The sequence below is a fragment of the Aulonocara sp. 'chitande type north' Nkhata Bay genome, linkage group LG3, assembly GCF_057382095.1.
Source record: "Aulonocara sp. 'chitande type north' Nkhata Bay isolate Kocher_YH1m ecotype deep benthic linkage group LG3, A_spYH_male_GT1.1, whole genome shotgun sequence".
Lineage (NCBI taxonomy): Eukaryota > Metazoa > Chordata > Actinopteri > Cichliformes > Cichlidae > Aulonocara > Aulonocara sp. 'chitande type north' Nkhata Bay.
Window position 1 is genome coordinate 3476051 of NC_141346.1, and position 22484 is coordinate 3498534.

At 46.4% G+C, this 22484-nt stretch overlaps 3 protein-coding genes across 9 annotated transcripts; 1 reads left to right on the plus strand and 2 right to left on the minus strand.

Moving 5' to 3' along the window:
* Positions 1-410: 410 nt before the first annotated feature.
* LOC147333535 (CST complex subunit CTC1-like) lies at positions 411-18574 on the minus strand. 7 transcript variants are annotated; one of them, XM_086286269.1, is made up of 26 exons: positions 18269-18574; positions 17951-18035; positions 17467-17566; positions 17169-17391; positions 15944-16173; positions 15736-15865; positions 15368-15664; positions 15165-15287; positions 14849-15078; positions 14584-14728; positions 14308-14510; positions 14066-14235; positions 13871-13985; positions 13322-13727; positions 13107-13196; positions 12645-12782; positions 11581-11627; positions 11377-11462; positions 11069-11204; positions 10723-10791; positions 10487-10649; positions 10229-10284; positions 9966-10122; positions 8426-8546; positions 8081-8355; positions 7680-7985 (listed from the first exon to the last, which is right to left on the minus strand). In XM_086286269.1, exons 1-25 carry the CDS (start codon positions 18569-18571, stop codon positions 8264-8266), a joined length of 3915 nt encoding a protein of 1304 aa, XP_086142395.1. In that variant the 5' UTR covers positions 18572-18574; the 3' UTR covers positions 7680-7985; positions 8081-8263. The 7 variants fall into 7 exon arrangements, with proteins under 7 accessions (XP_086142394.1, XP_086142395.1, XP_086142398.1 ...); XM_086286272.1 differs by adding an exon at positions 17677-17833 and having other exon boundaries at positions 8081-8546; positions 18269-18311; XM_086286273.1 differs by adding an exon at positions 17677-17805 and having other exon boundaries at positions 8081-8546; positions 18269-18306.
* On the plus strand, positions 995-3518 carry LOC147333536 (E3 ubiquitin-protein ligase TRIM21-like). Its single transcript, XM_086286367.1, has one exon. The coding sequence runs from the start codon at positions 1679-1681 to the stop codon at positions 3380-3382; it is 1704 nt and encodes a 567-aa protein (XP_086142493.1). The 5' UTR covers positions 995-1678; the 3' UTR covers positions 3383-3518.
* Positions 18575-21324: 2750 nt separating the features above from the next.
* On the minus strand, positions 21325-22484 carry LOC147333537 (N-lysine methyltransferase KMT5A-A-like). Its single transcript, XM_086286422.1, has 3 exons — positions 22437-22484; positions 22062-22307; positions 21325-21972 (listed from the first exon to the last, which is right to left on the minus strand). The coding sequence occupies exons 2-3, from the start codon at positions 22129-22131 to the stop codon at positions 21635-21637; spliced, it is 408 nt and encodes a 135-aa protein (XP_086142548.1). The 5' UTR covers positions 22132-22307; positions 22437-22484; the 3' UTR covers positions 21325-21634.

Here is a 22484-nt window from a genome sequence, read left to right on the forward strand (position 1 = left end):
GTTTCTACTATCAATGCGTAGCCCCTTTTACGAAACCCAGTGATGTCACATTACTGCGTCCAGCTGTATTAATCGTCAACGGCAGGTGTGTTCGGAGAACCGGATTAGCGAGCTCACGGTTAGCGCGATGGTTTGGTCTTGGATGTGTCATTTGATCTTGGATGTAGTGAGCGACGTACGAAGAACGGGCCCCAGGACTCATCACAGTCACACTGGATCCATAGAAATCTGCTCATGTAACCACAGATCCACTGTAGGAGCATCGAGCTGCTGCTTCAGTCTCACTGTGGCCCTGCTCAGGACTGTGGACTCAGGCTGTGCTCTGGACTTCAGACTGACTCCACACTTCCTGGTTATTCATCACTTCCTGTTCCTCTTAGATTGATTCTGGATCTGATTGATCCTAAGGATTACAGACGTGAAAACACCTATTTATTCTTTATTGATATAAAGCCTTTGATACTGTAAACCAGCAGATTTTGGTCAGTACTTCAAAAAGTCATTCACACATTTTACAAAGATTATCTGACTTAGTGTATCCTGTAAGAGTCACAGATGATCCTCAATCATTCAGAAAACAGTCGATGCTGCACTTTATAACTTTGTGTGGAAACATGAATCTCATTATTTAAACAGATGTGTTTGAATCATCCTGATAATCAGGCTTTAAACATGTCAGAGTTCCACACATCAGCTGTGATATTCAAGCTGACCTGGATCAAACATGTCATCAGACACAAACATAGATGATGCTGTTTAATCCCAAAGCTTATTTAAACAAACTGGAGGACAGAATTCCTCCTTAAATGGGATTTTGATCAAATCCACTGATCTCGTTTTCACACACAGGCTTTATCATGGTGGCTTCTTCTCTACTAACATCAATCTTTGATTTGGACAAACAAATATGTGAAACACAAAAATAAATCAATGTTTTCTGAGGATCCAGAATAACATGAATGATGTATCCCAGCGAGTGACTGGGAAAGTTCATCTTCTTCCACATCCTGAGTTTGTGAGGATGTTCCAGTATCTGTGAGAGAAAACAGGACAGTTTTTACTGACGCACAAATGGACCAAATATACAGACACCTCTGAATAAACATGTTCTCATCAATGCCATTAAAATACTGGATCAACAGTTAATAACACATTTCTGAGGTTTGTGATTCATCGTCCTCCTCACTGTCAGCTCTACTGGAACAGTCACTGTTTAATATTAATGGCTCGTTGATCTGGACGTACAATAAGAAGTATTCAGTCACCAACAAGGTCGAAGTTTACTTCACAGTGATTGATGGAAAATATCCAACAAACTGATTTATTCAAGTATACAAATGATCTGGATGAATCTTGGACCTTCTGTAAAACAGAGAAACAATTTCACATCTTTGTAACGACTGTATTTATCTTCATCCCCAAACGTTGATCCTGTCCATCTGGACGCTGCACTGTACAGCAGACACTACGATGTTAGGTTTGTGTTTGGATGAACCAGTTTGTGTCTGAGTGTGTTGCTGGGTCTCCACCAGTTACTCTGAGAACTGAAGAAGCTTCTCTGATGAAACGTCTTCAAGAAACTCAAAGAAGTCCAGACGCTTTTCTCTCCAAGCTCCTCAGACTACTGACGCTTGTTTCTCTCTTTGTAAAATGAAATTTAAAGTGAATTTTGAATCAAATGTTTCTCTTCTTTCTCCCTCAGAGTGCAGACATGTCAGCTGCCAGCAATCTGCGATCTGAAGATCAGTTTCTGTGCTCCATCTGTCTGGATGTGTTCACTGATCCAGTCACTACACCATGTGGACACAACTTCTGCAAAACCTGCATCAGTCAGCACTGGGACATGAATCAGAGCTGTCAGTGTCCCATGTGTAAAGAGACTTTCTACACTCGACCTCAGCTGAGGGTCAACACCTTCATCTCTGAGATGGTTGCTCAGTTCAGACGTGAAGCTCAGCAGAAAGCCAGCAGCAGCAGCTCAGAGCAACAAGCTGCCAAACCAGGAGAAGTTCCCTGTGACGTCTGCACTGGAACCAGACTGAAGGCCCTGAAGTCCTGCCTGGTGTGTCAGACCTCCTACTGTCAGACTCACCTGGAGCCTCATCTGACACTGAAACGTCTGAATAGACATCAGCTGGTTGATGCTGTGGAGAACCTGGAAGGCAGGATGTGCACGAAGCACGATAACCTTCTGCAGCTGTTCTGTAAGACCGACCAGACATGTGTCTGCATGCTCTGCCCTGTTTTAGACCACAAGAACCACGAGTTTGTTCCTCTGAGAGAAGAATATGAAGGAAAGAAGGCAGAGCTGGAGAAGACAGAGGCTGAGATTCAGCAGATGATCCAGAAGAGACGACTGAAGATTCAGGAGATCACAGAGTCGGTGAAGATGAGTAAAGATGCTGCAGACAGACAGAAAGCAGAAGGTGTTCAGGTCCTCACGGCTCTGAAGGAGTCTGTTGAGAGACGCCTGAAGGAGCTCATGAAGGAGATCGAAGACAAACAGGAAGCTACAGAGAAACAGGCTGAAGGTCTCATCAAAGATCTGGAACAGGAAATCTCTGAGCTGATGGAGAGAAGCTCTGAGGTGGAGCAGCTCTCACGCTCTGAAGACCACCTCCACCTCCTGCAAAGCTTCTCCTCCCTGAAAGCTGCTCCACCCAGCAAGGACTGGACAGAGGTCAGAGTTCATCCACCATCATATGAGGGGACTGTGGGGAGAGCTGTGGCTCAGCTGGAGGAGACAGTCTGGAAACCCATGAAGAAGAAGCTGTTTGAGGCTGAGCTGCAGAGGGTGCAGCAGCATGAGGTGGATGTGACTCTGGATCCTGATACAGCTCATCCTAATCTCATCCTGTCTGATGATGGAAAAAAAGTTTATCATAGTGATGTGGAGAAGAAACTTCCAGACAACCCAGAGAGATTTTCTTACTATGGTATGGTTTTAGGAGAGCAGAGTTTCTCTTCAGGCAGATTTTACTTTGAGGTTCAGGTTAAAGGAAAGACTGAGTGGGATTTAGGAGTGGCCACAGAGTCGATCAACAGGAAGGGAGAAATCACAGCAGGTCCTCAGGATGGTTTCTGGACTGTGAGGCTGAGAAATGGAAATGAGTACAAAGCTCTTGCTGGTCCTCCAGTCTGTCTCTGTCTTCATCCTGGTCCTGAGAAGGTGGGGGTGTTTGTGGATTATGAGGAGGGTCTGGTCTCCTTTTATGATGTAGGTGCTGCAGCTCTGATCTACTCCTTTACTGGCTGCTCCTTCACTCACAGACTCCACCCATACTTCTGTCCCTATCCTAATGATGGAGGTAAAAACTCTGCACCTCTGATCATCTGTCCTGTCAATCAAACTGATCAACAACTGATTTTATTTGATGAATGATTGATTTTTCTTGAAGGGAACAAATGAACATATTGAGTGTAAATCCTCTACAGTCTCCATGTTTCTATAGAATCTGATCATCAGGACTCTGATTCACACTTTGATTCTCATGGAGTTTGATTTGAACAGAAGAAAAGTTGAATCAGGAAATGTTCCCACTGATGGAGACTCGAGCTGAAGAGCAAATATCAGAGAACAAATGTCCAAAAGCTTCATTTCCAATAAAGTTTGTTCAATGCTTTGAGTGAATCCAGACTCATGTGTGGCTGTTATACGGAGCATCAGAGTCCAGCTGAGTTATGTTGGATACAAACTGCTTATTTTGGCTCTGTGAGGAGTTTTGTTCACTGAAAACTGATGAGACGGATAATATTCAAAGAACTCTGTAGAGATTCATGCATCCATGTTCTCCACCTGCAGGTGTGGAGGAGAAAGGTGGAGCACAGACTGCTGCATCCTTCCAGTCACATCATTTTGATGATTATATTTGCATGTTGTGATGATTTGGGTTAAAGACAAACAGAGTTGAACGGCTGCAGTCACAGCATGAAGACGATGCTGAAGCTGAGCTGTCAGTGAACATGTTTCACTGTGATTTGATTTGAAGAATAGAAAGTGTGTGTGGCTGCTGACAGCTGCAGTCTCTGCTAGTCTGCATAACACACACACAACTTTCCCCCTGAGGCAACGATGCAGCAACAACACAACAGCTGCAGACACACACGATTGTGCGCTCCCTTTCAGTCTGAACTCTCAAACACACAAACAAACTCTATCAATGTCGTACTGTTAAAGAACTCCTCCTTCTTCAGTAACAATGATTTGAGGTCTCTACCAGTGTCTCTTGTTTTGACCTTTGACCTCTTTATTCCTTATAACCAAAAAAACCCTTTTATCTGATATTTTCACCTTATTGATTGATTATATATATCTATTATATTTTCTCACCTTATTTTGACCTTTGACCTATGTCCTTGTTAGCCTTGATCTTCCTTCATCAAATGTGAAATTTCTTTCACCTTTGAACTTAAAGCTTAAATCAAACCTTTGTTAAAAAGCTTCTTACCAACTTGTAATTCCAACTCTCTGCATTAAACACGTATCTTATCATATAAACACTGGATCACTGAGAGAACTTTAGGCAGAACCAAATGAAGCAGCTGACCTCGTCAAACTCACAGCGACAGTAACTGACAGTGAATTATTTTAATCTTCTTCATTGTATTTGTTAGAAACATTTATTTTCCTTTAATTGGACTTTGGTTAAGTTCAATCCGATGTATTAACCGACCTTTGAGGTGAAGTGCAGCTGCGAAGAACGCTACGGCAGGCAATGAGGTGCGTTTAATGTCGCTTTGTTAATTTGAGCGTCCATAAATTGAATGTCTTATTTTTTCTTACTTTATTATTGCTAATTTATTGGAGAATTAGGCCATTTAATCAAGATAGATTTTATGTTGTTGGTGGTAAAGATCTGGATGGATGTTTTATTCTGTGTTTCTATTTTTCAGTTTTACTTTTCAAGACTTGGTGAATTGCCTTTTTCTACTTTTTGTTTAGTTTTGTTAAAATTAGCAGCAGTGAGAAGTGTTGTTGTCGGTCTTGAATATATTTGATGTAGCCCATACTGTTAAGGTAAGTGTCATGTTTTTAGTTGTTAGTCTGATGAAGAATCTTTTATTTTTCTCCAAAAGTTGATTGTGTTTATCTGGACATAGTGTTTTTCAGGTCCAGCTGAATGCAGGTTTCCCCAGTCTTATACGTTGTGACAGCCACTATGGTGCGGTGTCCCTTTAAGACACCCAAGTCGAGGGTTGATGGTGTCATCAGTTTGTGCCGCTGCTCTCTCTCTGGGATTATGAGGACACGTGCCTGCACGCTTCTGCTTAACGAGGGACGGATTTACGTTTTCTTCTTGTTTTGTTTGCAACGCTTGGGTTGTATGAACGCTGGGCGTTATGTTGTTGAGCCGCAGCCGTTCAGCCGGGCTTTTATATGGTTGTTGAAGAAGGCGTATTAAAGAACCACCGTGGATTACCGATACCAGCGTGGGTGTGTGTTCTTCCGACTAGCCTGCTAGGTGTTTTGCCGCCTCCTCTCAACCACGCAACACAACCCAACGTTCCAACGTGTCAGGAGCATCAGCACAGCTGAAATGCATTTTTTCTACGCACCGCGTCTCTGTGGCTTTTAAACCCCAAAACACGCTACAACAAAAATGGATCCACCCCAAGGATGGGGTCCCCCGGTGTAGTTTCCACTGTGACAGACTGTGGGCTTCCTCAGAGTGAGGCTGAGAGCGGCAGGCCCAGGTGGAGTCTGACCTGTGGCCCTTCAGATAAAGCTGAAAACGGCCAATATATGATATTAAATATAAAATATAATTAAAAAACAACATCAGAATGAACAACGAGCTGCTGTTAAGAACTCCCGACGTCCATCCAAGGCCCGATTGGTTTCTGTTTCCATGACAACAACAACCGTATGTGGAAAAGACCAAAAACTGAAGCGGTGAAAAAGTTTTGTTGCAGATTAACTATTAACTTTATGTTATTCATTGTCAGCTCGTGCCATCATTAAAGCATGTTAGAACACACATGTAGGATTTCACGAATCATCGCTCCTAAATTTAATCGTATCCATTAGAGATGGCACGATACCACTTTATGTCCGATACCGATACCGATATCATAAATTTGGATATCTGCCGATACCGATATGAATCCGATATAGTGTTTTTTAATCAACAAAACTGTTTTTTAAATATCTTGCTGCATTTTGCAAGTCTGCAAGTTCATACTCAAGTTTAAAACAACAACTACACTAAAGCTATTCTGTTATACCTGTATACAAAAAAAATATTTCATAGTTCAGCAATACTGATCAATCTAATAAACTTAAACCTACACCATCCTCCCTATTCTGGTATTTTAAAGAGTACTTAGCGTAAATATTAAGCAACCTAACTAATAGGGTTCCAACTCCCAGCAACAACATAAATAAATAAAAAATAGGGAACCACCCCTCACGCTCCACCTCATGATGCTTAATCGACGTAATCAACCTTAATTTGATGCAGTGTGAAAAAAATACACAGAAATCAATTATTTTTCAAGAAATATTAAATAGATTCAACATCTTTCTTCAACAAAATTGCAGACTGCACAGATGGTACCTTCCCAAAGGAAAAAGTACTATAGCTTACTAGGGTATATATATTAGACTTAATAGTCACTATATACAGTAATTGACTTCTATTCATTTTACATCAAATTAAAACTTTGGGTGTCAAATAATTATTTATTAAAAGCTCGACATTTTAAATGAGAATAAGAAAGAAAAGTATGTCTTTGTGCCCCCTTTTCCCAGTTAATGCCCTACGGCCCCCCTGGCTAAACTTTGCTAGATCCGCCCCTGCACAGTTACCAGCCGTCAGCTACGTAGAAAAAGATCCTCGAGTAGAAAGTAATATTAAATAAATTCTAACAGCAGCTGATCAAGCTTAAACGTGCTGCTGTTGTTCAGCCGCTGGTTTCCTCTTTCTGGTGCAAAGTGGGCCAAAAACAAACAAGAGAGACGGACTCGCGACAGAAAAGCCGATCAGCTGATCATTAAGCAGTTTCATGATTGAAGTAGCAGCCGGAGAGGCAGTCGCTCCATATATCGCTTGTTAAGCTTAACGCAGGAATGCTTTACAAACATTCAGAGATGGACTTACACACTTGCTTTACTTCTCTCGGGGATAACTTTGTCGGAGATGAAATGCCGGGTTGCTAGCGAAGCTCCAAATGCTATCCAGACCACCGACAGGTCCCGCATGCCACAGCCGCTCTATCACGTGATGCATACTGCTCCGACGTGCTAACGTTCTGAGGCGAGTTACGGCGTGTTGCAAGTTTTGTGAGGTGCTTTCGTGATATTTAATGGATCGGATTACATTTTTTATTTTTCTCCGATATCCGATCCAGTAATTTAGGTCAGTATCGGACCGATACCGATACGTAATATCGGATCGGTCCATCTCTAGTATCCATAACAACTGTTTGTACGTGTTTGCTTTGAAAACATCACATTCTTTATGTTGGTTGGTTTAGACGAGTGATCTCCAGGATGAATGAGGGCAGAGGCCCGTTTCATGGAGACTGTTTAAGTGTAAACCTGGATTAAAAGCCACATTTGAACACCTTCATCAGAGGCTGTGATTATGTTGAAGGACTGATGCTGACGTGCTCTGACACTCATTAGCATAGAAAACAAAGTGGTGAAAGCACAGAGCCCTGAGGAGCTCCACTGGACGGTCTGTTCACAGAACATTTAATTATTTCACTTTTATTTACATGCAAAACAGCCTCAGAGAGAACAGCTGTTTCAGAGCTGCCAGCTTTATTGGAAAGATGAACTGAAATCCTAAAATAGTCCAATTCATGACAAACTGACACGGTGAAATGTTGCAGGATTCAAATGTGTCGATGGATGAACTCTTTCAGTATAAGATGCAATAATACAAAACACATGAAGGTGAGGAGGAATTCATTTAAAGTAAGTGTGATTTAAAGAGGACTGATTCTTTCCTGGTCAGGCTGAAGCTTTCACCGTCTGACCTCTGTAAACAAACCGAAACACGTTCAGTGTTTAGTTTTACCAATTAGGTTTCATGAATCACCATCTGAGAACGTCTCCAATGTGGGCGCCACTCACAGGGATCACTTCCTGTAGAAGGGTCACATGACCTGTTAAACCCAGAGAGCTTCGTGTGACCTCTGACCCTGATCACCAGCGTCAGGGTCAGTGAAGGTGAGATACCGTGTGACAGGAGGAACAATAAAGTTTTATTTGTACGAACACGTAGAACAGATGAAGTCAGAACGAAGCAGGTGGAGCTCAGTCAGGGTGGAGGTGCAGACAGGTGAGCTGAAGGGGAGGAGCCAGTCTGGTCTGGAACTCTCTGTCTCCTCGAGTGAACCTCCTCACCTCTGAAACACACACACACACTCTGAAGGTTGCAGTCAGGGTGGTGAGGGTGGTGTGTGAGGGTGGGGTTACCTTCTGGTCTCTGGTTGGTGCGTTTCCTGCAGGTGAGGCTGAGCGGCCGAATCATGACATCGCTGCTGCACAGACACAACAGGAAGTGGAGGAGGAAGTCGTCAGCGTCCCCGTCACACACCTGAGACAGACACAGAGGTTATGTCTCTGCAGACTCACGGCTCGGCCCTGTGGAAACGTCCTGCAGGACGCCTGTTTCTCTCTGTGGTGGCCCCCCCACAGCGTCCCCACCGTGCTTCACTGTGTGGACGCTGTTCTTTGGGTTGTAGCTGCATCTTCTTCTCGTTTCACCTCCTCTGACCACAGGACGTTTCAGTCTGCAGGGTCTTTTAACACAGCTCCACCTGTGGGTGGAGGGGCCCTGTGGGTTCTCCTGGTGTGACCCGAGTCCTAAATGCCTCTCGCTGTCCTGCCCCTCCCCTGTGGTCTCCACCCTCCATGTGGGAGGTGTGGCATTCACAGTCAGCCCTGATTACCCTCAGAACTACACCACCTGCTGCTTCATCAGGTCGAGTGGGTGGAGTCAGGGGCACGACCTGAGTCTCGCTGAAACACACGGCTGTAAGGCCCCTCCCTCCTGTTCACGTGAGCCCAGCGTGGGTCCGTCACACCTACAGACTTTTAAAGGTGGAAGTGGCCACGCCCCCAAACCAGTTCAGCAGTAAGGTGTGAGCAGACGGAGCTGTTACCAGGATACAAACAGGATGTGCCCTTTCACAGTTAAAGCCTCAGCTTAAATTTTAAAGACAAAATAAAGTCTAAAGACGACGATGAGCACGTGACTCACCTGTGACAGGTGTTGAAAACACGCAGTTCTTTGAATCTTTGGGCTGAAGGAGGGACAATACTCGGTGTATATATGCTCAATCAACAATCATTTATTTGCATACAATTCAACAGTCAGAGCATTACAACGTCCGGACGGGAGAGATGCTACCAGAGGGTCAGGCACATGTCTCAAAATGGTGACGGGTTGCTCAGCTTTTTATAGTCTCTAGTGGCCCCCAGCTAGTCGTAAAAGCCAAAACATCACATTCTTTCTCTGTTACAGCGCCTAAGTTATGACCTCGGCAGTTGTTTCTCTGCTTTCTGTAAGGTGGGGGTGTGGAATGTGGTCTGTCTATCTCCCCTGTCTTTAGACACAGAGTCTCCTGCTTACAACCTTCTCTTCATGATTCAACAATTAAGCATGTCAAGAAAACAGTGTAACACATTCCCAGCAGATCAAGGATACAGAGTGATGCACATTTATCTAATGAACTAATATGTGAATATGTTCTGTTAACTCAAAAGTATAATGAGAACTAAACTAATACAGATCACACACTCTATTTTAAAGGGTATAATATGATCTACAGCAGTATTCTAATTCAACTACTTTGATTACATATATAAGGTAACATATAATAACAGAATAATATCAGAGCAAAGTTAAAGCCTCATCTTAAATTTTTAAAGACAAAATAAAGTCTAAAGACGACGATGAGCACGTGACTCACCTGTGACAGGTAAACATATACACCTGACAGGTGCTACTGACCTGGCTCTGCCCACGAGGGAAGACTCTGATGTGACCTCTAACCCTGAGTGCTCTCTGAAGCCCCTCCCACTGAGCATCAGCCAATCCCAGCAGAGCAGGAACCAGAGCAGCTGAGAACCAGACGTGAGCCTCACCTGTCCCGTCATCGATCACCAGCCTGATCGAAGAGCAGAGCCACATGGTTTGATCATGTGACTGTCACCTGACTCATCCAGGTGATTAACACGTATCAGCAGGTGAGCTCAACAGGAAGCTGCTCTTACTTTGCTTTGGACTGAAACACTGACGAGGTCGAGTGACACTGAGAGCTGCTGCAGCCCTGAGAGAGAGAGAGCAACAGGTAAACACACACACCTGAAATCGTGAGCAGTTTCCTCCAAAACGACACTTTACTTACTGCACCAACACTAACACGCCACCAACACGCTAACAACACATGAAGCACTCTGAGTACTTTCACTGCACCTGAGAAACTGACACTAAACACATCCTGTACACACTGTGTGTATTTTATGCAGTACCTGTGTGTACACGCTGCCACACAGCGAGCAGCTCCACTGCAGTTGCAGGAACAGGAAACACACCACGTGACCTTTGACCTGTCCCACAGCGCACCTCTGCTTGCTGCTCAGAGCCCACTCACCCAGGTGCATGATGGGAGCAGGAGGAGGAGGCTGGGCCGAGCTGATAGAAACCAAACAAACAAATAAACAACAGCACGACAAACACGTGAACCAGACTTTACCTGTAAACTTACCTGGTGTCTCCCAGGGAGACCACAGTTATGGAGCTGACAGGTAAGTACGTGCAGTACACACTTCCTGTCCTGAAACACACACACAGGTAAACCGCACAGGTACGTAACCATGGGCGTGACTTTGTATTGAACATTGGGGGGGTCAAGATCTCTGTCTAAATAAATAAATCTGGGTACATTTCCAGATGATGAAACAACTATTTTGCTGGTAACACCTGAAACCAGTAAAGAAAACCAGCAGCCTATTGATGCAAGATGATCCAGAACTTTATTGGGGCTGACATTGTTGGAAATGAGTCCAAATAAAGAGTCCAAACTTTTATAAGCCTGTCTATGTGTGTCTCACCTGGACAGCCTCCTCTGGAAACCAGACAACAGCAGAGTGTTACCCGGCAACAGGCCAGGTGGGTAGGGGGTGTGGCTTAAGTCCAGGTACACCTGCAGACTCCTCCCAGCTTGGTCACAAAGAGTGAGACGCACACCTGCACACACACATTCAGCTAACAGTCAGACCTGAGACTCAGACCTGAAGCACTGATGCCTGCAGTTCCTCTAGTGTCCAGCAGAGGCAGCAGTGAGTCGCCCCCATAGACCCCCATGTTACAACTTCACAGCAGAAAAAGCCTGATACACAAACCACCTGTGTGTTTGTACCTGAGTGTGTGTGTCCAGAGTGGGCGGTCCTGTTGTTCACACTGATCCTTTCAGACACCACACCCTGAAAACACACCAGCTCTGAGCTGAAACACACACACACACACACACACACACACACACACACCAGTAAGAGAGTGTGTGTGCAGCTGCAGTTCCTCAGATGGCCACAGGGGGCGACTCAGTGAGGGACGAGCAGTTTACCTGCAGTCTAAGACCTCTGAGACGGACAAGACTGTGGGTGGGACGGCCTGAAAACACAGAGAAGAGACATTAAAAATATGACGTCATTCAGGGGTAAAACCGCAAAGGATTGTGGGAACGAGTGGCAAGCGGTACTAGCGCACGCAGGCTTTCACACGTAAACAGTTACAACAATAAAAACAAACACAAAAATGGCAAGAAGCTGCTGTATTATTAACTGTGTTCTATTATTAAGTCTTCTGTTGGAGTTATTACGTAATTTATCACAACATGATTGATGATGTAGGTTACAAATAAGTCTTATATTGATTTGAATTGAATTCGTTGCTATGCTGCTTTGTTCACTGTGGCTTTGCGGGCTAATGTTTGTTGTGTTTTGTAGGAAAACCAGAAACAAAATGCAGGAATGTGATCCAGACTGGCCCCTCTATCAGCCTGGGTCATACCGAGTTTAAAGCTGCTACCACAGCCAGATCTGATTGGTTAAGAGAGAGAGCGATATCGAAACAGCCACGAAACGTCTGCATATATGTGCCCAAGGGTTCTATTGAAGCAAGCAAGTGATGAATAACTGTTTTCCAGTTTGTTGTTAGCAATGTTTTTTTTCTTTGCATTGTTGATTTGTTTTTCAGGAAGCAGCTAATAATGATGGATTTTTACAATGTTGCCTCTTTCTTGTAAGATTCTATAATAGAATGAAACAATGATGCCAGTTATAAATAAAGACAATAAATTGAATGAATTACAAAACACTCATTTTATTTATATTAGATCTGAAAATGTTGTGTAACACTACAACCTGAAACAACAAACAGATTGTGTTGGCCTGTACAGGAGATAAAATATTTAACAACAGCTAAATAAACGGTAAATGGCCTGTATTTGTATTCTTTACTTAGTCCCGAAGGACCCCAAAGTGCTGGAAATGCTAGCGCTTGATGCAGTGTTTTGATTTGTTGCCACTTGTACCCACAATGCAATGCGTGAAAGTCACATGGTCTGTCAATCTCTAAAAAAAAAGTTTAAGGGTCCTGGAGGAAGACGGGGAGCAAACCGAGTGTTACCTGTCTGCAGGTGGGCAGCAGCAGTGGGCGTGTCAGAGTGTGGAATCTCCAACCACGTCTGACTTGTAGGGTCGACTCAGCATGGAGATCCACCCCACTGCGCTCAGAAACTCCACAGCCAATCAGAACACTGGGATCCTGATTGACAGACACATGGGCCAATCAGCTGCAAGGATTCAGGTCAGATCAACTCCCCACAAACAGGAATGGTGGGAGTCATCTGCATAGCAGTAAAAATGTAAGCTGTGTTTTGATGATGCTGCCTAAGGGAAGCATGTATAATGTAAACAGAACTGGTCCAAGCACTGAACCCTGTGGAACTCCATAATTAACCTCAGTGTGTGAACAACTACAGTTAAAGCTGAAAAACGTGTTCATGTGTACTAATATCAGAGAGCAGAGACCGATGAGGCCAACCTCTGACCACGCCCCTTAGTGACATCATCAAAGCTGGGTTGATACCTGAGTGTTAGCCGCGATGAGTCTGTAGAAACATCCAGGCTGGAGGACAGGAAACCACCGCGTACACACACCTGAGAACGCCAGCACCACCTGCACGCACGCACACACACACACACACTCACACACACACACACACACACACACACACACACACACACACACGTAACTGTGTATCCAGGTGAGCTCAGGTAAACACACACAGGTGCGTCTCTCACCTTTCTCTCCTGCTTTTGTTCACTTTCTTTCTCTGTCATTGGCTCATTCTTTGGGTCCCGCCTCCAGCTGACCACTGGACCAATCACAGCAGCTTTCACTGAGAAGCACAGTCTGAGCCCTGCCTCCTGATCCTCTGCCTCCGCCCCTGTATTCCTCCAGGACACACCCTCCTTCTGCTCCACCCTGATCACCATGGAGACACAGGGCCAGGGGTTGCCGGAGTTGGCTTCTTCTTCTTCTCTTCTCCTCCTCTTACTCCCAGCAGTCTCTTCTTCTTCTTCTACTGTCTGCTTCCTGGCAGTGACATCCCCTCCTGGCTCCTCCCCCTTGTGTCTCAGGTGTGTCTCCATGGCAACAGATGGACTCAGGATGTGCAGGTGGTCCAGAGAGAACTGCAGGTAAACCCTGTGAATTGAACCCAGCTTTATTTAACTCATAATGTTTACAACCAGGAAGGAAGCTCACACCCTGAACCAATCAGACGCCCTCCTACATCACAGAATGGACCAATGAGCAGTCAGCATGCTGCAGGTTGTGTGTGTGTGTACCTGCAGTGTTTGTGTGTGATGAACCTGTCCTGGTCCAGGTGTTGGTAGGAGGGGAAATCTGATTGGAGGAATCTCTCTGTCACCATGGTGAACTGCACCACACCCACCAGACAACCTGCAGCACACACACACACACACACATTAAAGAATAAAGCTGTGTGTCCCTGTGTGTGTGTCTGTGTGCGTGCATTGTACCGATCCAGGCGCTGTTAAAGACCGCCCTCTGCGCTCCCTCCTCCTCCTCGCTGCTCTCCGTCAGCACGCAGGCTGCAGCTCCCGCGGCGTCTCTGAGCTGCATCGAGTGTTTGAACTCAGACGTCTGTGACGGCAGCTCCAGCACGCCGACCAGCAGCAGGGGGCGCTGCCTGACACACAAACCGGCAAAAACCATTGGTACGTAATCACATGACTTCATGTGGGAGCTGCTGTCACCTTACCTGACAGCGTCTCCACCCCGAGGCTCGGAGGACAGAGTCCTGCAAGACCAGGACAGGAACCCGTTGATCTGGGCGGAGGTCAGGTTGGAGCCATCAGGGGGCAGCAGAGAGCTCAGAGGGGCCGAAGACCAGCAGCCAGTCTGCAGGGACTCCAGGAGCTCCGACACACCGAGGTACTGCCGGACCGCCGAGGACACGCTGTACTGCAGGGACACAGAGCACACTGAGCATGCTCCACACTCACCTGTAAGGAAGACAGGTGAGAGTGGGACCTACCTGCGTCACAGGACAGGTGTGAGGCTCGTCCAGCATCTCAGCGTAGATGTCTCTGCGTCCTCGTCCTCCAGCTCTGCTCAGAGTCTCCATCAGCCTCCAGGACAGCAAGCACACACACTGCTGCCTCCACACACCTTGGACCAGACTGAGGACCAAGACCAGAACCAGGACCAGGAAACAAGCCAGAGCCAGCGGAGGACAGGAGGACAAAGGTTAGGCTCTGCTGTCTCTGACTGTGGACAGGTGGTGGTGGGTGGAGCCTCACCTGTGTGCCAGCTGCGAGCTTAGGTGACAGGTCCACAGGTAATCGGACACATCTGTGTTTCTCTGCAGCAGTAACCGTGGTAACGCCCCATCTCCCGGGCAGCGGTTGTCGGGTGGCGAGCCTCCCGCCCTGCTGAAGGCCGTCACCCTCAGGCTGGAGCGCAGGCAGGTGCAAAGCATGCTGGGAGGGAAGTCCGGGCAGGGCCGGTACAGGAAGTGGGCGTGATGCAACTGCAGGAGGAGGAACCATCAAACTTTATTAGTCGTGGCTGCCACGAACACAAACGGGCATGATGATGTCACATCATGTGACTCACCTCCACTCTGTCTCCCGCCCTCAGCTTCCTCTTCGCCGCCGGCTGATAGGCCACGCACAGACCCACCTTCCCATCCAGCACGTAGAGCCCCGCCCCCTCACTCACAACCTCAGTCACCGTGCCCTATCACAGCAGAGGAGGCTTAGTAATCAGCACACAGGTACAAACCTGTGGTAGCCAATCAGAGCTCACAGCACTCTCACCTGGTAGCTGATGACTTTGGATTGCTTTATCCTCACAGCTGATTGGTCCAGCTCCACCTCCTCATGCTCCGCCTCCTCACAGTCGTCCTCAGCAGGCTGTGACAGCAGGGACTCAGAGTGTGTGTGTTCCTGTGTGTGTTCCTGTGTGTGCGTGTAGTCGGCGTGCAGCTCGGAGCGCTTCGTCACACACAGGATGTTGTTTCCTCTCCAGCCTCGTAGCGCACACACACGTAGAGCTGTCACACACACGCTCTGCCCGACACACACACGCTGGATCCAGCTGAGCCGGCTGCTGTCCTGCACACACACACACACACACTGAGCTTCATCGTCCCTCCTCACCATCATCATCCTCAGAGAGCTGGTACCTGTACGAGCACGGGCAGCGAGCGCGACTCATCCGTCAGCGTGAAGCAAAAGAAGGTCGTTCCTGCCACGGCCAGCAGAGGGCAGACTGAGCCCACCTCTCCGAACACGCTCAGCCGCTGACCTTTGACCCTGGAGCACACACACACACACATCTGTCACACACACTGCTCAGAAACTCCGCTGCAGTTCAGAGGTCATGTGACCCACCTGTGCCTCAGCAGCCTGCCGGCCTCTCCGACTCCCACCGCTCCGCTTAGCTCCACCCTTCCAGGAGCAGCAGCCAATCCCTGCTCAGCACCAGGACACAACAGGACAGGGGAGCCAATCAGCTCCAAGAAGCCTGCGGCCTCTTCCTGGCCCGATGCATTGTGGGGGATGTAGTTCCAGTGAGGGAGGAAAACGGGACGATCGAGCCACAGGGGCGAGAGAGACAGGCACTGGATGAGGGAGAGAGAGAGACGCGGGTGAGAGAGAGGCGGAGTGTGTCCTGGGTGGATGCTGGAAGCCTGTACTGATGATGACAGCTTCATCAGCTCTGATCTGCAGTGATGCCGTTTGTTTTATAGCTGCAGTAGATCAGATTAGATTAGATTAGATTAGATAAGATTAGATTGGATTAGATCAGATTAGATTGGATTAGATCTGATCTAATCTAATCTAATCTGATCTGATTAGATGAAACTTTATTGATCCCTCGGCTGCGTTCCTCCAGCAAATTCGGTTTCCAACAGCCCAGCACCGACAGAAGTTACAGAAGGTGAGCAGAAATATACACATATACAAATACAGAGTATAGAAAAGGGAAGAATAGAATAAATAGCAATAAGAACACAAGAGAACTGCACATTTCAAGTACTGTGAGTCATTAATCCGTGCGGTGATGCTAGGACCACACTGAGCCTGCTGCAGCTGTCTGACTGTAATCTGTCAGGTTACTGCAGGTGATGCTATCTGTATACTTTATGTGAGGAGGAGGCTCCACATCTTTATAAAGCTCTGCTGTCATCACGTCTGTGCCAGCACAGTTACTCACTTGCTGACAGACTCTGTCTTTACATCCTTACTTATCGATCAGCTAAGTGAATCCATATAAACACAGCTCACATTTAACAAGTCCTGATGTTTCTGAGTTACAGAAATGAAAGTCAGCTGTTGAGCTTGTTTGCTTGTTTCATGCTGATGTAAACATCAGCAGAGAAGCGTGTGATGACCAGACTCTATCAGCACTTGTGTCCCTGCACAGAGAATGAGCTGAATTAAAGAGGAATTCGATTTCATTCACGTTGCACATGAACACCTGCAGTTTGTTGTGACCTCGTTACCATCAGTTCTGACCAGATCCGGTTTAGTGACGCTGCTGTGAAGAAGCTCCTGAGAACTAACCAGCTGATGGACGATGGGTTAAGGTTAGGCTCCTCCCCCTCTGACTCACCTCACACATGACGCTGCCGCTGGCGTCCGTCAGCCTGTACTCTCCGTCAGGGCCTTCTCTCAGACAGCCAATCAGCAGCAGGTTGACCCTCGGCAGCGCCCTCTGACCCGGCACGGCGAGCTCCGCCTCCCTGACCCAGGCTCTCTGCTGATTGGTGCTCCAGGACAGGTTGCTGACGCAGGCCAGGTGCTGCTGGGAGACGAGCTGGGAGACGGACAGCAGCCTGCGGACAGACGGGAGGACAGCGGTAAGGCCAGGTCACGTGACCTGCGACAGCGATGATGTCAGCGGGCGTTACCTGTAGCTGACAGGTAAGCTGTGGGCCACACACATCTGCTGCTGGATCGCCTGCACCGCACACATGCTCAGATCGAAGAGGCTGAGGTCACCGTGGTTACCTGGGAAAACAAAGTTTAAAGGGTAAACACAAACATAAACAACTGAAGCCCCGCCCACTGAGAACACCTGAAGTGGACACCAGAGCTGGTGTGTGAACAGGTGGGACCACCTGAGGAAGCAGCTGCTCTTCATCCTCAGACTCTTAGTCCTCCCTGTTCCTCACTGACAGTCGGTCACCTTCATGGCTCTGACCTTTGAACCACACTCACATCTACACACTGGACTGCTCTGATGACACCTGTGAGGGCAGGTGAGCCCTGCTTTCACTGTTTAAATAATGGTTTAAATAGTATTTGGTTTCATAAAAGACATGGACATCGTCATTAAGGATTTAAAGTACAGCTGATTTATCAGCCAGCTGTTTCAAACAAACAGGAACTCACCTGTCTGCGAGGGGGCGGAGCTACACACCACAGGACTCAGGTGTTCAGAGATGGAGGTGAAGATGTTCTTTAACCACAGGGACTCCTAAAGAAACAAAGCAGCAGGTCGGAGGTCACAATAATAAATGTAAAACAGGCTCACATCCTTATATTCTCTTTTCTGTGTGGATTTCTGCTATAGAATTAGCTCGAAACAGCGATCGGCTGCTGCTCTGCCTTACGTCATGACGCAGACAGTCTACGTACGCAGGGCTGTGCGTGTACGTAGACTGTTATTTATCGCTCAGTTCGGGCAAACAGGGTCAGACTGGGACTCACCGCCTCGGTGCTGGGCTTGACCCGGTCCAGGAGCTCCTGCAGGGGGTCCATGTCTTCGCTCCGGGTGCCGGTTTCTCCCCCTGCTGACAAACTCCCGCTCACGGCTTTCAAACAGCTTCCGGTCCTCCTCCTGTTGATGTCCTCCCTCTGACCGTCGCCCCCGTGTTCCCGCCTCTTACCGTTCATAAAGCCGCCATGATGCCCTACCGTCCTACTTTGTTTACTTTTGTTCTGTATTTTAAACAAATCATCAAACTTATTAAACTGACTAGTCTCTGCTGACGCAGGATCTCTACTGCGCATGTGCGGAACAACTTTTCCCTACCCTGCATTTCACAATAAAAGCCCTTCACGTTCACATACACTCAGTGGTCTCCTACCTCCTTTCCTAAGCACTTTTCCTTGTTAGAAACGTTGTGAGGTGGAGGAAATGTGTTTAGGAGATGTGATAAGAACTCAGGAAAGGAAACAGCTGTGTTTGAACTACAAGTCGATCACGTGACTCCAGCCCAGCGTGTTCTCAGCCTGATTAGTGCAGGTGAAGAACATGCTTTTATTATGAAGGGGTCAGACTTCCTGCTGAGGCTCAGGGTCATGTGACTGACAGCACCTTTTGAAGCTCACCTGACGCCACAAGGTGTTTCCTTTTCAGGAGGATGACACCGTGCGAACCTCGGGAATCTCAAACAAAAACACATTTCTGTCAAGTGGAAACTTTAAAATAAAATAAAATTATATCAAACTGAAGGTTTGTCACTGTTTTTTGTTCACTTTTTATCCAGGCTGCAGGTGTCTCAGTGGAAAAATAGAGCGTGGCTGAGCGCACCTGTGCAGACCAGTGATACAGTTTAAGATCAGAGAATTGTAACCCCCTCTTTCATATGGCAGGTACAACAAGCCAAGTCTTCATCTAGGACCTTTGTTATTCCAAATTAACCAATTAAAGATATCGTTTAACTTCTGAAAGGATTCTTTTGGAGGAGGCAGAGGACGTGACTCAATATAAAAACTTTGCATAACCTTTCATCCTTGTTCAGGAATAGGACGGAGGAGGATTTTGAATCATTTATAGCCAGAAAATCGTCTAAATAGCTCCATTTGTAGCATTAATTTTGCAACTTGGCTAACAGACAGCCAGTCTAGGGCCTAGGGCCAATCTCTGCTCTCGATCTCCTAACTGGAAACCAAATAGTACAGCTCTCATTGTAAGTGTCATCACCAGAGGTTCCATAGTCAGAATAAATAGCATTGGAGATAACGGGCACCCCTGATGAGTGGAACGCTCCAATGTGACAGGTTTAGAAACTATTGTAAAACTATATTAAAACTATAGTAAAACCAAGGAACTGGTGGTAGACTTCCGCAGGCACAAGCATTCTCCACTGCAACCACTGAACATCCAAGGTATGGACATTGAGGCTGTGGACAGCTACAGGTACCTTGGTGTTCATCTGAACAATAGACTGGACTGGACTCATAACTCAGACGCCCTCTACAGGAAAGGGCAGAGCAGGTTGTACCTGCTGCGGAGACTCAGGTCGTTTGGGGTGGAGGGCCCACTCCTGAAGACCTTCTATGACTCTGTTGTGGCTTCTGCTATCTTTTATGGCGTGGTCTGCTGGGGCGGCAGCATCTCTGCTGGGGACAGGAAGAGACTGAACAGGGTGATCCGAAGGGCCAGCTCTGTTCTAGGATGCCCTCTGGACCCAGTGGAGGTGGTGAGTGACAGGAGAACGGCGGCTAAGCTGTCATCCCTGATGGACAACGTCTCCCACCCCATGCAGCAGACTGTGACAGCACTGAGCAGCTCCTTCAGTGGGAGACTGCGGCACCCACGGTGTGGGACGGAGAGATTTCGCAGGTCTTTCCTCCCCACTGCTGTCAGACTCCATAATAAAGACTTTAACTGATCAAGCACACACATCCATACATATGCAATAATACTAAGTGCAATAATCCTTTCTGTCATCGTTGTATTTTTACTCAGTTGTATATAGTATTTGTATTTGTATTCTATTTTTATCTTATTGTATATTTATTTTATTTTATTCTACTGTATATAGTATTTTATTTTATTCTATTCTGTACAGCTGTGTACTGTATTTATTCTTATTGTATTCTAATTTTTGCCTCATAACTTTTGCACTGTCCACTTCCTGCTGTGACAAAACAAATTTCCCACGTGTGGGACTAATAAAGGTTATCTTATCTTATCTTATCTTATCTTATCTTATCTTATTGTTTGTTACAAAAGTTGAACCCATCTGAGAAAATGATTTCCAGATCCATATCTTGGGAGAAGGTTAAATAAATCTGACCAGTCTATTCTGTCCGAGGCCTGACGAGCGTCCAGTGATAATAAAGCTGCATCGTTAGCATCACATCTCTCATGAATTATATGAGAACCCTTCTTATATTGTGAAACCCTTGATGCTTTGGTACAAAGCGAATCAAATGTGGGATCCAAGGCTCTGATCTTCATGCTAAACATTTAAAGTATTTTAGTGTCAACCCCCGTCAGACTCTAAATGATGAGTGTTCTGCAGGTTTAGCAGGTTTCTCAGTACTCACTGCCTGTCTCACAGTGGGTGGAGAGCCTCCGTGTGATATGCTTCTACATACATGTTAATAAGTGGAAATATTCTTTCTTCTGGGAAGGTTTTGTAAAGTCAGAAAGCCATCTGGCCCAGGTGCCTTACCACACAGCAAATCCAACATGTCCAAATGAAGACTGTCAGATTTGATTTCAGCTCTTTTAAAGTGTCTTTATAAGTTAATTTAACTCTTATTGGAGAGTTGGAACGTTAACTCTGACTTAGTGTTGAATACCAAATCTGTCTGGAGTTGATCATTCAACACTTATTCATGCTAACTAGGTGTTAAGAGTTTATATACTAACCCCCACAGAGGATTTTAGTTTAACTACATCAGAGTTATCTTCTAATTCATTCTGTGAATTTTACTGTTCTGAATTTCTAGAAATTCCTTTGGAAATAAACATTATTGCAAAGAGGACTGCATCAGCTGAGGCAACATGGTGTCCTGTGAGCTCAATTTCCTTTTAATCAGAAAAAGTCAGACACAACAAAAGCAAAGCATCAAACAAAGGAAAAATAAAGACAAGTCAAATGTCCAGCCAAAGGATTTATGGGAGACTCCATCAGGGATGGACCGAGTCAACCGGCATTTCACCTCTGAGAAAGATATATAACAGAACAGCTTTAGTTTGAGTTTGAACTTATACAAAACGCAGCAATATATTAAAAAACACAGTTTTATTGATTATAAAATACACTCTATTGGAGTCATGTCGGTGTGGGCAGAAATCCAAATGTAGGATATGGGACATAAAACACGGTGCCATCTCTAGACTCCATAGTCCCACAGGAGCTCCTCTCCAACCGCGATGTCCCTCAGGGCGATGAACAGCACACTCTCCCGAGGACCAGCAGGGAAGTTCATGGTGAACCTTTGTGGCTTCACGTTTGGATTCCTTTGGCAATGGTTCATGTGCCTTCTATAGGAGTCCTTGTGCAGGTGGCAGGCACAGGGGGACGCAGTGGCATCAGCCCTGTGGCACTCGTCCCTGTAGAAGAAGAGAGACCCTGACTGCCGCCTCTGATTCCCTGCAGCTTTGGTGATGCACGTCCCGTGGTAGTCGCAGACGACGTCTCCTTTGTTGAAGGGCATCAGGGCGATGACACCTGTGAGCAACAGGAAGTCATCATAAGCTCTTTAGAAATGTTGACTTGCTGTCAAACGAGGGTGTGGTCCAAACGATAGGTGCATTTACCTTTGCCCTTTTCCTCCCCGAAGTCCTTCAAAGCCAGGCCCTTCCATTTCTGCTCTGAAATCGAGGACATGAGGGACGGGCTGTCCTGGATCCTGGGCTGTGGAGCAACCCAGGCCCGTAGGACGGCATCAACAGTGGGCTTGTTGGTGCTCCAGGTCTCCTTATCTAATGCCGTCTGTACTCTTGCACGCTGAGGGGCGTTGCCTCTTCTGGCACACCCTGTCCCAGAGCGAGGCGTGAGGAATACTGCAAATCAACCATCTGAGTCAATCATATATATTTGAACCTCTGTGATGTGAAGAATTGCTGAGCTATGTGTATATATTAGAGCTGTAAATAATGGAGGCAGAGCGTCCATTAGCATGACGGGCTTACCGAGGATGTGCTGAACTCTCTGCTTAAGCTTTTTTTTTTCCAAACTGT

Coding starts and splice junctions, on each gene's coding strand:
- LOC147333537 (XM_086286422.1), bottom strand. CDS start 22,131: ATGTCCTCGATTTCAGAGCAGAAATGGAAGGGCCTGGCTTTGAAGGAC. Junction 21,973..22,061: donor CGGGGAGGAAAAGGGCAAAG/GTAAATGCACCT, acceptor TGTTGCTCACAG/GTGTCATCGCCCTGATGCCC.
- LOC147333535 (XM_086286267.1), bottom strand. CDS start 18,571: ATGCGCAGTAGAGATCCTGCGTCAGCAGAGACTAGTCAGTTTAATAAG. Junction 15,079..15,164: donor GGGCGGGAGACAGAGTGGAG/GTGAGTCACATG, acceptor CTCCTCCTGCAG/TTGCATCACGCCCACTTCCT. Junction 12,783..13,106: donor TCATCGCGGCTAACACTCAG/GTATCAACCCAG, acceptor TCTGTCAATCAG/GATCCCAGTGTTCTGATTGG.
- LOC147333536 (XM_086286367.1), top strand. CDS start 1,679: ATGTTTCTCTTCTTTCTCCCTCAGAGTGCAGACATGTCAGCTGCCAGC.